The 15469-nt window shown below is 47.3% G+C and overlaps 1 protein-coding gene across 1 annotated transcript in view; it reads right to left on the bottom strand.

Annotated features, from left to right (window-relative positions):
- LOC126183908 (glycoprotein 3-alpha-L-fucosyltransferase A-like) overlaps nucleotides 1-15469 on the bottom strand; it is a 306953-nt gene that overhangs the window by 165241 nt on the left and 126243 nt on the right. The window contains exon 4 of the mRNA XM_049926252.1: nucleotides 14184-14363. Within this exon, the coding sequence (XP_049782209.1) occupies nucleotides 14184-14363 (180 nt within the window). The remainder of the gene's footprint in view (nucleotides 1-14183; nucleotides 14364-15469) is intronic.

Genomic DNA, 15469 nt, shown 5'->3' with positions numbered 1-15469 from the left:
CTATCATATAATCATACAATAAAGGATCCTTCTTTCTATGTATTCGCAATACTTTACATTTGTCTATGTTAAGGGTCAGTTGCCACTCCCTGCACCAAGTGCCTATCCGCTGCAGATCTTCCTGCATTTCGCTACAATTTTCTAATGCTGCAACTTCTCTGTATACTACAGCATCATCCGCGAAAAGCCGCATGGAACTTCCGACACTATCTACTAGGTCATTTATATATATTGTGAAAAGCAATGGTCCCATAACACTCCCTGTGGCACGCCAGAGGTTACTTTAACGTCTGTAGATGTCTCTCCATTGAGAACAACATTCTGTGTTCTGTTTGCTAAAAACTCTTCAATCCAGCCACACAGCTGGTCTGATATTCCGTAGGCTCTTACTTTGTTTATCAGACGACAGTGCGGAACTGTATCGAACGCCTTCCGGAAGTCAAGGAAAATGGCATCTACCTGGGAGCCTGTATCTAATATTTTCTGGGTTTCATGAACAAATAATGCGAGTTGGGTTTCACACGATCGCTGTTTCCGGAATCCATGTTGATTCCTACATAGTAGATTCTGAGTTTCCAAAAACGACATGATACTCGAGCAAAAGACATGTTCTAAAATTCTACAACAGATCGACGTCAGAGAGATAGGTCTATAGTTTTGCGCATCTGCTCGACGACCCTTCTTGAAGACTGGGACTACCTGTGCTCTTTTCCAATCATTTGGAACCTTCTGTTCCTCTAGAGACTTGCGGTACACGGCTGTTAGAAGGGGGGCAAGTTCTTTCGCGTACTCTGTGTAGAATCGAATTGGTATCCCGTCAGGTCCAGTGGACTTTCCTCTGTTGAGTGATTCCAGTTGCTTTTCTATTCCTTGGACACTTATTTCAATGTCAGCCATTTTTTCGTTGGTGCGAGGATTTAGAGAAGGAACTGCAGTGCGGTCTTCCTCTGTGAAACAGCTTTGGAAAAAGGTGTTTAGTATTTCAGCTTTACGCTTGTCATCCTCTGTTTCAATGCCATCATCATCCCAGAGTGTCTGGACATGATGTTTCGAGCCACTTACTGATTTAACGTAAGACCAGAACTTCCTAGGATTTTCTGGGGTGGCAACTTGTGAGAAATGGTTCCACTTTATCGTGTATTCGTTTGCAAGGGGACTTGGGCTCTCTGTGGGTCTTTGAGTCCTTTGAGGGTGTTGGGGTGTTGGTTAGGTAGTCGTGCGAGTGATTGACAGTAACTATTTACATGTAAAACACCGAATAACTGAAGATTGCATTATCTTTGATGGTCCTGTGGGGGTGCAATAATGACTCGAGGCACCTTGTATTTGTGCCAATGTTGTGGCAGGGCCTGGCCTACATTCGCAAGTTGGCGGGCATTTTCCTGATACTCGTCTAATTTGTGAAAAAGACGAGTAGCCCGGCCTTTTATCTTCTCAGCGACGTATTTTTCTCCTGTCAGCTCGTGAATTTCTCTCGTCCTTGCCCACCGTGGGGCGCCTAGACTCCACTTCGAACATCTGTTCTGTAGTGGTTGCAGACTGCGTGTATTAGAGTCACATGTTGTTCCCCAAGACGTCGAGCCGTACAGCAGGGAGGGCTGTACTGTTGTTCTATAAAGTTTTAATTTAGTTGATGGGTTTAGATCCAAGCTCGTGAAAAACAGCGTGAGTGCCTGGATCATCTACATAGTATTCAGTTTTCTATCTTGTATGTGTGGGCTAAAAGTCATCCCTTTATCCACGATCAATCCTAGGTATTTTGTCGTCGTAGTCCAGGATACTGGCTGTGCATTGATGTCAGGTCGCGTCCTCAGTTCCGGCTGTTTCTTCGTAAACAGTATTGCTGCCGTTTTCGTAGGGTGTAGGGTGATTTTATTGCTCTTTGCCCATTATTCGGTGACGACAAGTTGTCGCTGCATCCTGTTGACAGGTCGTTCGATGTTCCTTCCAAAAGTTAGGAAAGCCGTGTCATCGGCGTACAGACTGGCGGTGACGCGCTGAATGCTGGGAATGTCGTTAATATACAAATTAAAGAGGCATGGCGATATCACCGCTCCCTGTGGGATGCCAGCTGAGACAATTTTCAGTGATGATTTCTTCCCATCTGTTTGTACAGACAGACCCCTATCCTGCAGAAAGCTATCAATCAGCTTGATGTAACTATCGGGGAGACGGGTTTGATCGACTAGTTTGACTATAAGCTTGTCACGCCACACCCGATCATATGCCTTTTCTATATCTAGGATAACTCCAACTATGAAGGTCCGTCTATTCAGGTTCAGTTGTACGGACTCTGTGATCCGAAGCAGCTGAAGCTCCGCCGATAACCGTAGCTGGAAGCCAAAGCGCTCGTGGCGGATGATGTTATTTTCTTCCAGATAGTCTTTGAGACGCTGTAACAGCACCCGTTCCAATATTCTGCCGAGTGTGGGCTACAGACTAGCTGTCTGACAACGTTGGGTTTTTTCCTGTTTGGGGAATAGGAATCATCTTCACCATCTTCCAGTCTGCAGGGAAGTAGCCGTTGAGTAAGCAGCTGTTGTTAATTCGAGTTAAGAGAACGATGGCGTTTCCCGGAAGATGCTTAAGATCGGCGTTGGTCACAGAGTCCTTGCCAGGCGCCAAGTTGTTCGTTTCCTGATGAGTCTTATAACTTTAGCGGGAGTGCTAAGAATAGGCCTCTGTTGTACGGGGAGTTGGCGGAAGTCGGCGATTCGCTGTCGGATACGGTCTTCTTCCCTTGCGTCTTCTGCATCCTGTGGGGGCCTAGCTGTCATGTGGTGTTCGTATACGTCGACATACAATTCAGCTTTGCCAAGAGAATCGTATAAGAGGCCATCGGGGCCTCGTATTGCACTCTTTGGTGGTCTCGGTTGGCGTAGTGCTCTGACAAGTTGCCACTCTTCCCTAGTCTGGAGAAACATTTCGTCCATCTTTGTTTCCCAGAGGTCTTGCCGCCATTCTTCAGCTCGGCCGCGTAGCTCCCGGGACAAAGGTTGCATCAGACGTCTATCTTCTGGATCTCTATATCGTTGCCATCGTTTTCTGTGAGTATTCCGGCGATGCTTGATGTCGGTGAGATGAGGAGGGAATGTTTCAAATTGATGCTCATGACGAAAGATATCAGTCGCTGCACGTCTTGTTGCCCGTTCGATTTTAGCGGTCAAAGTTGCCACAGCGATGTTAATTTCCGGAACTGTAGAGACTGCTTGCGTCGGTCGGACGTTATTGTTAAGATATGTCGCAAAGTGATCCCAGTTAACAACTCTGAGCTTGGAGAAGGTATTGGGAGACAGCCACTCTCGAAAAGTCCGAGAACTGGTAGGTGATCAGATGACAGGCCCTGGATGGTCCTGAGCTGTAGATTTGCAGCGATATTTTTACCAATCGCTATATCGAGAACGTCAGACTCCTGGACAGCGAACTCAGGGATGTGTCCCGGCTCCTGTGGCCCATAGATGGTGACTTGAAGATCGTTCTCTACATCGTAGAGTTGCTGTCCCTTTCGGTTGGCCCTCCTTGAATGCTAAGCCCAATGTTTGGAGTAAAGGTCTCCTCCAAGCAAGACCTTGTTGAATTGGTCGAAGGCAGCATGAAGATCTCTGGCCACCAACTGTTTCTTGGGGCTAACATACGCCGCCACCAGAGTTATGTTTCTTACTGCCGTGAAGATTGTAGCCACTGTAGCTTCCAGTGACTCCAGGGGCGGTAGATCATCCTGATCGTATGGTGTTTTTGACGAACACTGCAGTTTCGCCACGTCTTTGTCCAACCCGATCCGTTCTATAACCGTTCATGTTGCGTAATCTGAAACTAGCCATCATTGACAGGTGCGTTTCCGATATCAGAACTATGTCCAACCTGTGTCAACTCGGTGTAAGGCTCAACAAATTTGTTCAGTTCAGTTTCTTTACATCTTGCTTCATTGGCATTCAAAATGCAGAGTCGGAGGTGTCTTGTTCTGCGGGCGTTATCCATTCCTTAAGGAGCGGTAAACGCCTTGATTATTCCCTCCAAGAGCGTGAGGATTCCTGTCAGTTTCTGTGGAAGTTGTACAAGTAGGGCTGCGATGTCCGATATGGCTGGTGTCAAGGTGCCTGTGGTGGCTGTAGTGATGTTGCAGGTTGGTCTCTCCTAGGCGACAGTGTGTCTGCATAGGATCGTCAAATCCGTCGTCTTGGAGTCTTCTGTAGTGGTAGCTGATATTTGGGCCTGTGCGGATGGCTGTTGTTCTGGTGCCTCACAGTCCATCTTGCTGGTCGTCGTTGGCGTTGTCGATTGTTGAACGATCTTCACCGTCGGTTTCTTGTCCTGCTGTTGCGGCTGGGCTTTATATTTCCGGAGGAGTGCCAGATGTTTTTCGCAACTGCACCATGAGGCGCAGTGGTCTTTGTCACAGTTGGTACATTTTGCTTTGGAGGTGCAGGGCAAGCTGCAGTGTTTGGTTCGATGGTCTCCAGCGCACTTCACGCAGCAATAATTTGCCGTATACTCGAAGCACCGATAACCTTCAATGCACACCCTCGTGCAGAGAAGGTACCGGATGTCATAGATTTTATGGTTGTCTTTTGCCTTAGGAAGGCCGACGCAGTACGTGGACAGCCTAACTAATACACCACTGATTTGATCTCCATCTCTCCTTTTATTTTGATGTACCCTGGCGTGGGGGAATCCTTTTTCACTTAATGCCTCCTGGAGTTGATATTCTGTGACTTGTGCAGACAGTCATTTGATCACCGCCTTAGCCGGCTGAAGTGGCCGAGCGGTTCTAGGCGCTACAATCTGGAACCGCGCGACCGCTACGGTCGCAGGTTCGAATCCTGCCTCGGGCATGGATGTGTGTGATGTCCTTAGGTTAGTTAGGTTTAAGTAGTTCTAAGTTCTACGGGACTGGTGACCTCAGAAGTTAAGTCCCGTAGTGCTCAGAGTCATTTGAGCCATTTTTGATCACCGCCTTATGTTCATTTTCCTCCAGTGGTTGATGTGTGAAGTGTGGCAAGTCGTAGGTCTCAAAAAATTACAGAGCCTTTCTTTGATCCTCAAAGGACTCGAAATGGTACTTACTTCTGGAAGATGGCCTTCAGGGTTCCAGAGAGTTGTTGTTGTAGCGCATTATTCAGTTCCACATACTGGCCAGTATAATAAATCGTCACTGGTGGAAAACGTTTTTGTTCTGCTGCGGCAGATGCAACAGCGGCTTGTTGTTCCGACGTTCCTAGTTCGAGGTTTCGTGTCTGCGTGGAGTCGTCCTTGTTCTCATCTCTAGTGGTAATAGGTGTGAACCTATTGGTAATCTCAATTGTCTCGGCTCGTCGTTTCTGAGGCTTCGCGTCTTCTGTCGAGTTTCTCCGATAGTGCCATTTGTGTCGCACTACGATGAAATCATCCGTTTCTCCAAAGCTATTGTCTCTTTCCAGTGGTTCTTGGCCCATCAGTACGATGTTCTCGCCGAATGAGAGCGGTGTTGTCCCGCCCTGTTCCACATCAGGTTCGTCGTGAAGGACGCTACCGCGCGGAGGGTACGAGTTTTCTTCGTCCGTTTTGCGCGGCGCCGCCGGCTTCCGCGAACGCTCTTGTTTACCGATAGAAGCGGCGTCTTGTTCTCTCAAATGGTTCAAATGGCTCTGAGCACTATGGGACTTAACATCTGTGGTCATCAGTACCCTAGAACTTAGAACTACTTAAACCTAACTAACCTAAGGACATCACACACATCCATGCCCGAGGCAGGATTCGAACCTGCGACCGTAGCAGTCGCGCGGTTCCGGACTGAGCGCCGAGAACCGCTAGACCACCGCGGCCGGCCTTGTTCTCTCGTCGCCGCCGCTCCAGGCGGTTGCACAGCTCCACCCGAGTGAAATATCCATAGCCGGTGTCCATCCGCCGGTGCCGAAGTCGTCGTAAGTGGAGTTGGCGATGGGGCCTACGGCGAGGCACACCCCACATTAATTACATTAATGTTCTGGAACGTGTGTATGTAATAAAGTGGAGTATTTATTTGTGTTTTCCTTGTTTTATAGGACTTGATAGTGGGATCGTATCTTTCCGAAACATGTTATGTTTTAAACTAACCAGATCACTCACCTGGACAACTGGTGCGTCATTATGTTCATACTGATATTCATATTTTAACCAAACTGTGAATGCGCTTATATTCTAAACTGATCTGTAAATTTTACGTGTAAATTTTGCTAAGAAAATCATTTTAACGGTAACATTGTGTATTGTTCATAGCAAATTAACTTACTAGCTTTCGTTGTCAATGTGGCAAGGCGGGCTGAGTGAACGACGAGGCCACATCGTGCCCACAAGCAGCGCTGGCTGTTTTTTTCTTATTGCTGCACGATTAGCTTGTGAACCGAAGTCTTTCGTGGACTGTAAAACATCGTGTCCACTTTGAACTTGTTTGCAAATGTAGAAAAATAGTGTAGGAGGGACGGTCTACGTAACGAGAGCCCAAGGAAGTAATGAAAGCCCACAGACATGCTCCTGGAGGCGATAACGAAGCAGACAGATGACTAAAGGAGGCGCGTGTTGTAAAATAATTCTATTTAACTCGTCGCTCTTTTCATGAATCCGAGAAAGCTCGTGACCAGTCGATGTGTTGCAAATCGAGTGCTTCAGATGAAAACTGCTTTGTTAGTCGTAACCTTAACTTTAAGTGATACAAGTTAATTTTGATATAACATAACAGACACTTTCGGCCACTACATAAAATTGCTGGAAATTATCTGTCCCTTTCCCTATCTCTCTAACTTTACCAGCTTTCTTCGTGTCGTTAAAGTATTCGTATATAGTTTTTCTTTTAGATATGATCCTCAGTCTTACTAACTTGCATCTGAAGTCGGAACCACATGTTATTAGTAGGGACATAATAGGTTTTTTTGGAGATAGCGTCCATCGGTTCTGCACAGCCTAGTGTGAGAATGCTGCTCATCTTCATTTTGACACTATTTTAGAAAAGTATTTTGATTCAATTGATGTCTTTCTGTCGAAGCAAGAGGTCAAAATACGAGGGCTGATCAAAAAGTCTCCGTTTGAGAGCGCTGCTGCAGCGTATATGCATCGTAACGCGACTCCGATGTGGGTATATAAGCACCGACATGTAGGCAAGGTATTACTGTGGAATTCGTTCCGAGGTGCTACCGGTAAATGCGGAAACGTGAACTATGGCGACGTTATTCCAAATGCTTCCAAACAGGACCAACGTGCTGTTATTTTTTCCTTAGCTGCCGAAGGACAAACATCGGTAGACATCCATCGCAGAATTAAGAACGTGTGTGGGGCAGCATGTCTGTTGAAAGCCACCGTTGTGGAATGGTGCACCAAGTTCCGTGTTGGGCGCTGCTGCTTCAAAATAACGCACGTCCCCATGTTTCCCCATGGGATTATCAGGTCTTGAGTCCCATAAAACAGGCTGTGAAGGGTCTCAACAGGCAGTTACGCTCAACGTTCGCATGCACGGTCCGTGCGACGACGGCTTTAGGCTGCATTCATAGTGGCACCGACAACGGTCGTCAGATGTCGCCCGATATTACCGGCCGACAGCTTGGTCACAGTATGTCCGATGTCCGTCTGTGTTTGGCGGGTCAAGGAGGTTACGTTAGGTCAGGTTAGAATCTATTCTATGTATGAATTAGATTACATTTTACCTCCTAACATAGGATGGATACCATGACGCCTCTGTACTTTGAGACGAGTGCTGCGTTGCGGCTTTTTCTCTTAATAAGAAGACGTCAAACGCATGTGAAAAAGCTATATCTGTATCGAAAAGAACTTGACGAGTACTGTGCATTTTCTCCTCGTTTATCAGAACAACCAGACAAGTTTCACGAATGCATGAGATGACGGGAAAAACGTTCTGTTACACACTTAAGATGATTCTTAGTGACAATGAAAAGCAAGATTACAAACATACGGTTTTGCTGTATTTGTTTGAAGTTGTGCAGCCATACGTCAGTTAACCAATAATGACTGTCAGTTGGCAAACATGTGGAAGATTTAAGCATGAAGCTGAGAACAAAATACTCTCAACACCAAAAGCACTGAAAAATAGAAACACATACACCACGTTTGCAAATCACTTCATATAAAAGAATCACCATCCTACTGGTATTAACACGCCAGTAAGCAGTAATGATAATTTGTAAACAGCTAATGCCAAATTACCACAACCCAAAAAAAAAAAATCCAGTACAGTAACTTAAACAATACGATACGCCACCCTTCTCATCTGAACAAATTATTGTTTGAGGTAATAATTTAAGCCAATAATCTTGCAATTTTAGTACATAGATTTCGAACTTTATCCAGATTACGATATTTTTCATCCTCAGGATGCCACAAAGTCACTCTTTCTTGGACTCAGCTTACCAGTTTTCCACAGTCCGCATGTCGTGTGTGAGAACGTCGGTCGATATGACAGAAGAAAACAAATTGATGTAAATTTCACCGATTGTGGAAGGGTCCTCCAGGCGTACGTACCTCCTATTTGTTCTAGACGAGTATCACATTTTATGACTGTTGCGTCCAATTTTGCAAGTTTTGTACCTTGAATTCCTTTGTTGTAACACAGTTCACCCCGTTTGTTTGTTTCCTTTTCTGTGAGAGTTCTATGCAGAATCTCACCTGCTCTCACATTTTATACATAATATATTCTTACCACGTGACTCATGTTCTATATGGACACGGTTCAAACCCGCGTCCGGCCATCCTGCTTTAGGTTTTCCGTGATTCCCGTAAATCGCTTCAGGCAAATGCCGGGATGGTTCCTTTGATAGGGCACGGGTGATTTCCTTCCCCATCCTTCCCTAATCCGAGCTTGTGCTCCGTCTCTAATGACCTCGCTGTCCACGCGACGTTAAACACTAATCTCCTCTCCTCCCTCCTCATATTCTATAATCAAAGTATAGCATGACAGTTGCCAATACTACAGAAGAAGGACAGACACGTCAATAACCTGACGGAAAGATCATAATTTTGTGAAAAAAAATATGAATTGGACACGAATCTCCTGCTTTGCAGTCCAACGATGTGACCACACAACCACGAAACCATGGCTGTTCAGTTTTGCTCACATGCTGAGCTTGCAGCGTTCACTGATTCTACACTCCTGGAAATGGAAAAAAGAACACATTGACACCGGTGTGTCAGACCCACCATACTTGCTCCGGACACTGCGAGAGGGCTGTACAAGCAATGATCACACGCACGGCACAGCGGACACACCAGGAACCGCGGTGTTGGCCGTCGAATGGCGCTAGCTGCGCAGCATTTGTGCACCGCCGCCGTCAGTGTCAGCCAGTTTGCCGTGGCATACGGAGCTCCATCGCAGTCTTTAACACTGGTAGCATGCCGCGACAGCGTGGACGTGAACCGTATGTGCAGTTGACGGACTTTGAGCGAGGGCGTATAGTGGGCATGCGGGAGGCCGGGTGGACGTACCGCCGAATTGCTCAACACGTGGGGCGTGAGGTCTCCACAGTACATCGATGTTGTCGCCAGTGGTCGGCGGAAGGTGCACGTGCCCGTCGACCTGGGACCGGACCGCAGCGACGCACGGATGCACGCCAAGACCGTAGGATCCTACGCAGTGCCGTAGGGGACCGCACCGCCACTTCCCAGCAAATTAGGGACACTGTTGCTCCTGGGCTATCGGCGAGGACCATTCGCAACCGTCTCCATGAAGCTGGGCTACGGTCCCGCACACCGTTAGGCCGTCTTCCGCTCACGCCCCAACATCGTGCAGCCCGCCTCCAGTGGTGTCGCGACAGGCGTGAATGGAGGGACGAATGGAGACGTGTCGTCTTCAGCGATGAGAGTCGCTTCTGCCTTGGTGCCAATGATGGTCGTATGCGTGTTTGGCGCCGTGCAGGTGAGCGCCACAATCAGGACTGCATACGACCGAGGCACACAGGGCCAACACCCGGCATCATGGTGTGGGGAGCGATCTCCTACACTGGCCGTACACCACTGGTGATCGTTGAGGGGACACTGAATAGTGCACGGTACATCCAAACCGTCATCGAACCCATCGTTCTACCATTCCTAGACCGGCAAGGGAACTTGCTGTTCCAACAGGACAATGACGTCCGCATGTATCCCGTGCCACCCAACGTGCTCTAGAAGGTGTAAGTCAATTACCCTGGCCAGCAAGATCTCCGGATCTGTCCGCCATTGAGCATGTTTGGGACTGGATGAAGCGTCGTCTCACGCGGTCTGCACGTCCAGCACGAACGCTGGTCCAACTGAGGCACCAGGTGGAAATGGCATGGCAAGCCGTTCCACAGGACTACATCCAGCATCTCTACGATCGTCTCCATGGGAGAATAGCAGCCTGCATTGCTGCGAAAGGTGGATATACACTGTACTAGTGCCGACATTGTGCATGCTCTGTTGCCTGTGTCTATGTGCCTGTGGTTCTGTCAGTGTGATCATGTGATGTATCTGACCCCAGGAATGTGTCAATAAAGTTTCCCCTTCCTGGGACAATGAATTCACGGTGTTCTTATTTCAATTTCCAGGAGTGTATTTTGCTTCTTTTTTCGCTGTTCAGTGGACCTTCTTCCTCATTTCGTGCTTGATCTGTGCTCAGGTTTTGACGGACTATCCACTGGGCCACTTAACTACTAAATCTGAGGGGTTGCGATGAGCAGCTTCACTTGTGAGCAATTCCCTTGCCTATCTCTAAGTGGGCTCCGAATGTCTGCTTGCCGAAGATAGACGCGCACGGCGAGTTCGTTTCCCTCTCACGGGTTTCTGTTAACCGGCAAGTATTGAGCCACCGTCGTCCAGTGAAGTAACCGCGCCGACCGTTTAGTGTAGTGACGTTGCCACGCCTGTGCAGGTAATAATGTAATTCCATCTTAGGAAAGATACATTTAATCTCGTCAAATGGAATGAGGGTTACGTAGAACACACACTTCTACGCCATCCCTCGTCTTTGTACGATCTACTAGGTCTATATTTAAGTACCATGATCTCCTAGCGGCGTTGGCCGAGCGGTTCTAGGCGCTTCAGTCCGGAACCGCGCTGCTGGTACGGTCGCAGGTTCGAATCCTGCCTCGGTCATGGATGTGTGTGATGTCCTTAGGTTATTTAGGTTTAAGTAGTTCTAAGCCTAAGGGACTGATGACCTCAGATGTTAAGTCCCATAGTGCTTAGAGCCATTTGAACAATTTGAATCTCCTAGCGGAGTCTCGCAAATCAAGAAAAGTAAACTGACAGCTACATCGACACACAAATAAGATAATATTGCATCTCTTATAGGTTTTCTGTGACACAGTATCAGTCTTATGGGTATTTAAGTCTTACCAAAAATCAAGAAGCCCACGAGTACTTCACAGTACATAAGCTGTGCTATAATGCTCGGCAAGAGCCATTGTACACTGACGTGAGAAAAGTCATGGGACAGCAATATGCACATATGCAGATAGCGGTAGTATTGCGTACACAACGTACGCCGAAGCACCAAAGAAACTGGTATAGAAAAATGTTCAGATGTGTGTGAAATCTTATGGGACTTAACTGCTAAGGTCATCAGTCCCTAAGCTTACGCACTACTTAACCTTAATTATCCTAAGGACAAACACACACACCCATGCCCGAGGGAGGACTCAAACCTCCGCCGGGACGAGCCGCACAGTCCATGACTACAGCGTCTTATACCGCACGGCTAATCCCGCGCGGCAAACTGGTATAGGCATGCGTATTTAAATACAGAGATACGTAAACGGGCAGATTATGGCGCTGCGGTCGGCAACGCCTATATAAGACAACAAATGTCTGGTGCAGTTGTTAGATCGGTTACTGCTGCCACAGTGGCAGGTTATCAAGATTTAAGTGAGTTTGAACGTGGCGTTAGTCGGCGCACAAGCGATGAGACACAGCATCTCCGAGGCAGCGATGACTTGGGAATTTTCCCGTACCACCATTTCACGAGTGTACCGTGAATATCAGGAATCCGGTAAAACATCAAATCTCCGACATCGCTGCAACCGGGAAAGATACTGCAAGAACGGGACCAACGACGGCTGAAGGGAATCGTTCAGCGTGACAGAAGTGCAACCCTTCCGCAAATTGCTGCAGATTTCAATGCTGGGCCATCAACAAGTGTCAGCATGCGAATCATTCAATGAAATATCATCAATTTGGGCTTCCGGAGCCGAATGTCCACACGTGCATCCTTGATGATTGCACGACACAAAGCTTTAAGTCTCTCCTGGGCCCGTTAACACCGACATTGGACTGTTGATGACTGGAAATATGTTGCCTGCTTGGACGAGTCTCGTTTCAGATTGTATGGAGCAGATAGACGTGCATGGGTATGGAGACAACCTCATGAATCCATGGACCCTGCATGTCAGCAGGGGACAGTTTAAGCTGATGGAGGCTCTGTAATGGTGTGAGGTGTGTGCAGTTGGAGTGACATGGGACCCCTGATACATCTAGATACTACTCTGACAGTTGACGCTTACGTAAGCATCTTATCTGATCACCTGTGTCCATTCATGTCCATTTTGCATTACGACAGACTTGGGCAATTCCAACAGGACAATGCGACATTCCAAAAGTCGAATATTGCCACAGAGTGGTTCAGGAACACTTCTAAGTTTAAACACTGCCGCTGACCACCAAACTCCCCCCAGACATCAACATTATTGAGCATATCTGTGATGCCTTGCAACGTGCTGTTCGGAAGAGATCTCCACCACCTCGTACTCTTACGAATTTTTGGACAGCCCTGCGGGACTCATGATGTCAGTTCCCTCCAGCACTGCTTCAGACATTAGTCGAATCCATGCCACGTCATGATGCGTCACTTCTGCGTGTGGCGATGGCCCTTCACGATTTTAGGCAGGTGTACCAGTTCCTTTGGATCTTCAGTGTATAAAAGGGCAGGGCATTGGCGGAGCTGTCATTTGTGCTCTGGTGATTCATGTGAAAAGGTTCCCGACGTGCTTATGGCCGCAAGATGTGATTTAACAGACTTTGAACACGGAACAGCAGTTGCAGCTAGATGCTTGAGACATTCCATTCTGGAATCGTTAGGGAATTCAGCGTCCCGAGATCCACAGTGTCAGGGATGTACCCAGAATACCACATTTGAGGCATTATCTCTCACCACGGACAACGCAGTGGCCGACGGCCTTAACTTAACGACCGACAGCAGCAGCGTTTGCGTACAGTTGTCAGTACTAACAGAGAAGCAACACCACTTGATATAACTGCAGAAATCAATGTGGAACGTACGACGAACGTATCCTTTAGGACAGTGCTGCGAAATTTGGCTTTAAGGACTATGGCAGCAGACGAGCGACGCGTGTGGCTTTGGTAACAGCATGACATGGCCGCAGCGTCTCTCCTGGGCTCACGACCATATCGGTTGGACCCTAGACGACTGGAAAACCGTGGCCTAGTCAGATGAGTCCAGATTTAAGTTGGTAAGAGCTGATTGTATGGTTAGTGCGAGGTGCGGATTCCACTAAGCCATGTATCTGGATTGTCGACAAGGCACTGTGCAAGCTGGTGGTGGCTTCATAATGGTGGCTCTGTGTTTACCTGGAATGGATTGGGTCCTCATTGACTGGAAATCGTTATGTTAGTCTACTTGGAGCCTTTTGCAGCCATTCATGGACTTCACGTTTCCAAACAACGATAGGATTTTTATGGGTGTCAGTGCGCCATTTCACTGGTCCACTAATGTTCACGACTGGTTTAAAGAGCATCCTGGAAAATACGAGCGAATGATTTGGCCACCCAGATCGCCCGACATGAATCTCATCGAACATTTATGGGAAATAATCGAGACGTCATTTCGTGCACAAAATCCTGACCCGGGAACACTTTCGCAGTTATGGACGACTATAGAGGCAGCATGGCTCATTTTTTCTGCAGAGGACTTCCAAAGGCTTGTTGAGTGAATGCCACGCCGAGCTGCTGCACTATGCCTGGAAAAAGGAGGTCCGACACGATATTAGGAGATAGTGTGTGTTACATATGAAATTAACTTTCCGGATGGATGATTTGAAAAACAAATGCCTTGTGGTGTTACAAAGTTAGTTGAGATCTGAAGTGAGTTCCAGATGGATGATTTGAAAAATAAGTGCCTTGTGGTGTTACAAAGCTTGTTGAGATCTGAAGTGCGTTCAAAAAAGGAAAGAAACAGGAGATATGAAACGAACCTGCCTGGCGGGGCGATGGACGCCTGGGTTGACGAAGTGGTCTTTGAAGAGGATGGCGTCTGCGTCCGAGGCTTCAGCTTTGTTGGTGGTGATGGTGCAGCTGCTGACAGGGCAGTGTTGGAACGCGTCGCGACCAGCGCGCAGCGGTGACCACGACCCCAGTCCATTGTACACCAGCACCTGCGACACGTAACAGTTGCAGCTCACAGACAACGTCTAGTAGTTACATCAGTACGCATATGACAATGTGCGCTACCGAAAATCTTCCAAAAAGCCACTCATAAAAACGAGATTTTTCCGGGGCTTATACCTCGATTTCTCTTGGTGATAAAAAGGAAGGGTCTAGTGTGTTGGATAGCCTGTGGGCTAAGGACCATTTTTATACTCGACAGAAGGAGCTTCTTACTCTATCCATTCTACAGTAGAGGGTCAAATTTAATTATTACACATTTCCTCCAGTTTAGGCAAATGGAACAAACAGGTTAGTTCTTTTACATTAAATATCGTGTATAATGGGCCTTAAGGGGCTTATGGAAGCACCATTTTGATTATGGGTGGTGCATGAGAAACCCCAAAACCTTGGTTTTTGATACCAAAACTGAGCCACGAACTGAAGACGGCTATGCACATAAAATGGTTGAAATTTTTCCAATATATTCCCAAAATCCGGATCTCGAACAACCTTGACAATTTTCTTGATATCTTTATCCTTTTCCGAGAGACAGAGGTCCAAAGTTACCCTACTTGCAAATAACCTCGGCAAATGGCTCAAATTTTAAAAGTATATTCTGTAGGCATTCATCTTTAAGTGCCATCTTCACGTTCTGAAAAATGCAGTGATAAGCCAAAACATTATCACCACGTTTTCTAATAGCCGATATGTGCAACTTTGGCATAGATAACAGCGGTGAAGCGTCGTGGCATGTAGGTCGCTGGAGGGAATTGGAACCACATCTGCACACATAAGTCATCTAATTCCCATAAATTCTGGGGAGAGTGGCGATGAGCTCTGACGCTACGTTGAATGACATCCAAGACATGTTCCATCGGATTCAGATCTGGCGAGTTGGGAGGCCAGCACATTGACTGAAACTCGCCACTGTGCTCTTCGAACCACTCCGTCACTCTCCTGGCCATGTGACATGGTGCACTATCTTACTGAAAAACGCCACTGCCGTCGGAAAACACGATCGTCATGAAGGGGTGTACGTGATTTTCAGTCAGTGCACGATACTCCTTGGGCATTATGGTGCCTTGCACGATCTCCGATGGACCCGTGGATGCCT

Source organism: Schistocerca cancellata, chromosome 4, assembly GCF_023864275.1.
Source record: "Schistocerca cancellata isolate TAMUIC-IGC-003103 chromosome 4, iqSchCanc2.1, whole genome shotgun sequence".
Classification (NCBI taxonomy): domain Eukaryota; kingdom Metazoa; phylum Arthropoda; class Insecta; order Orthoptera; family Acrididae; genus Schistocerca; species Schistocerca cancellata.
The sequence above is the reverse complement of the archived record's forward strand: the minus strand, read 5'-3'. Positions and strand labels throughout refer to the sequence as shown.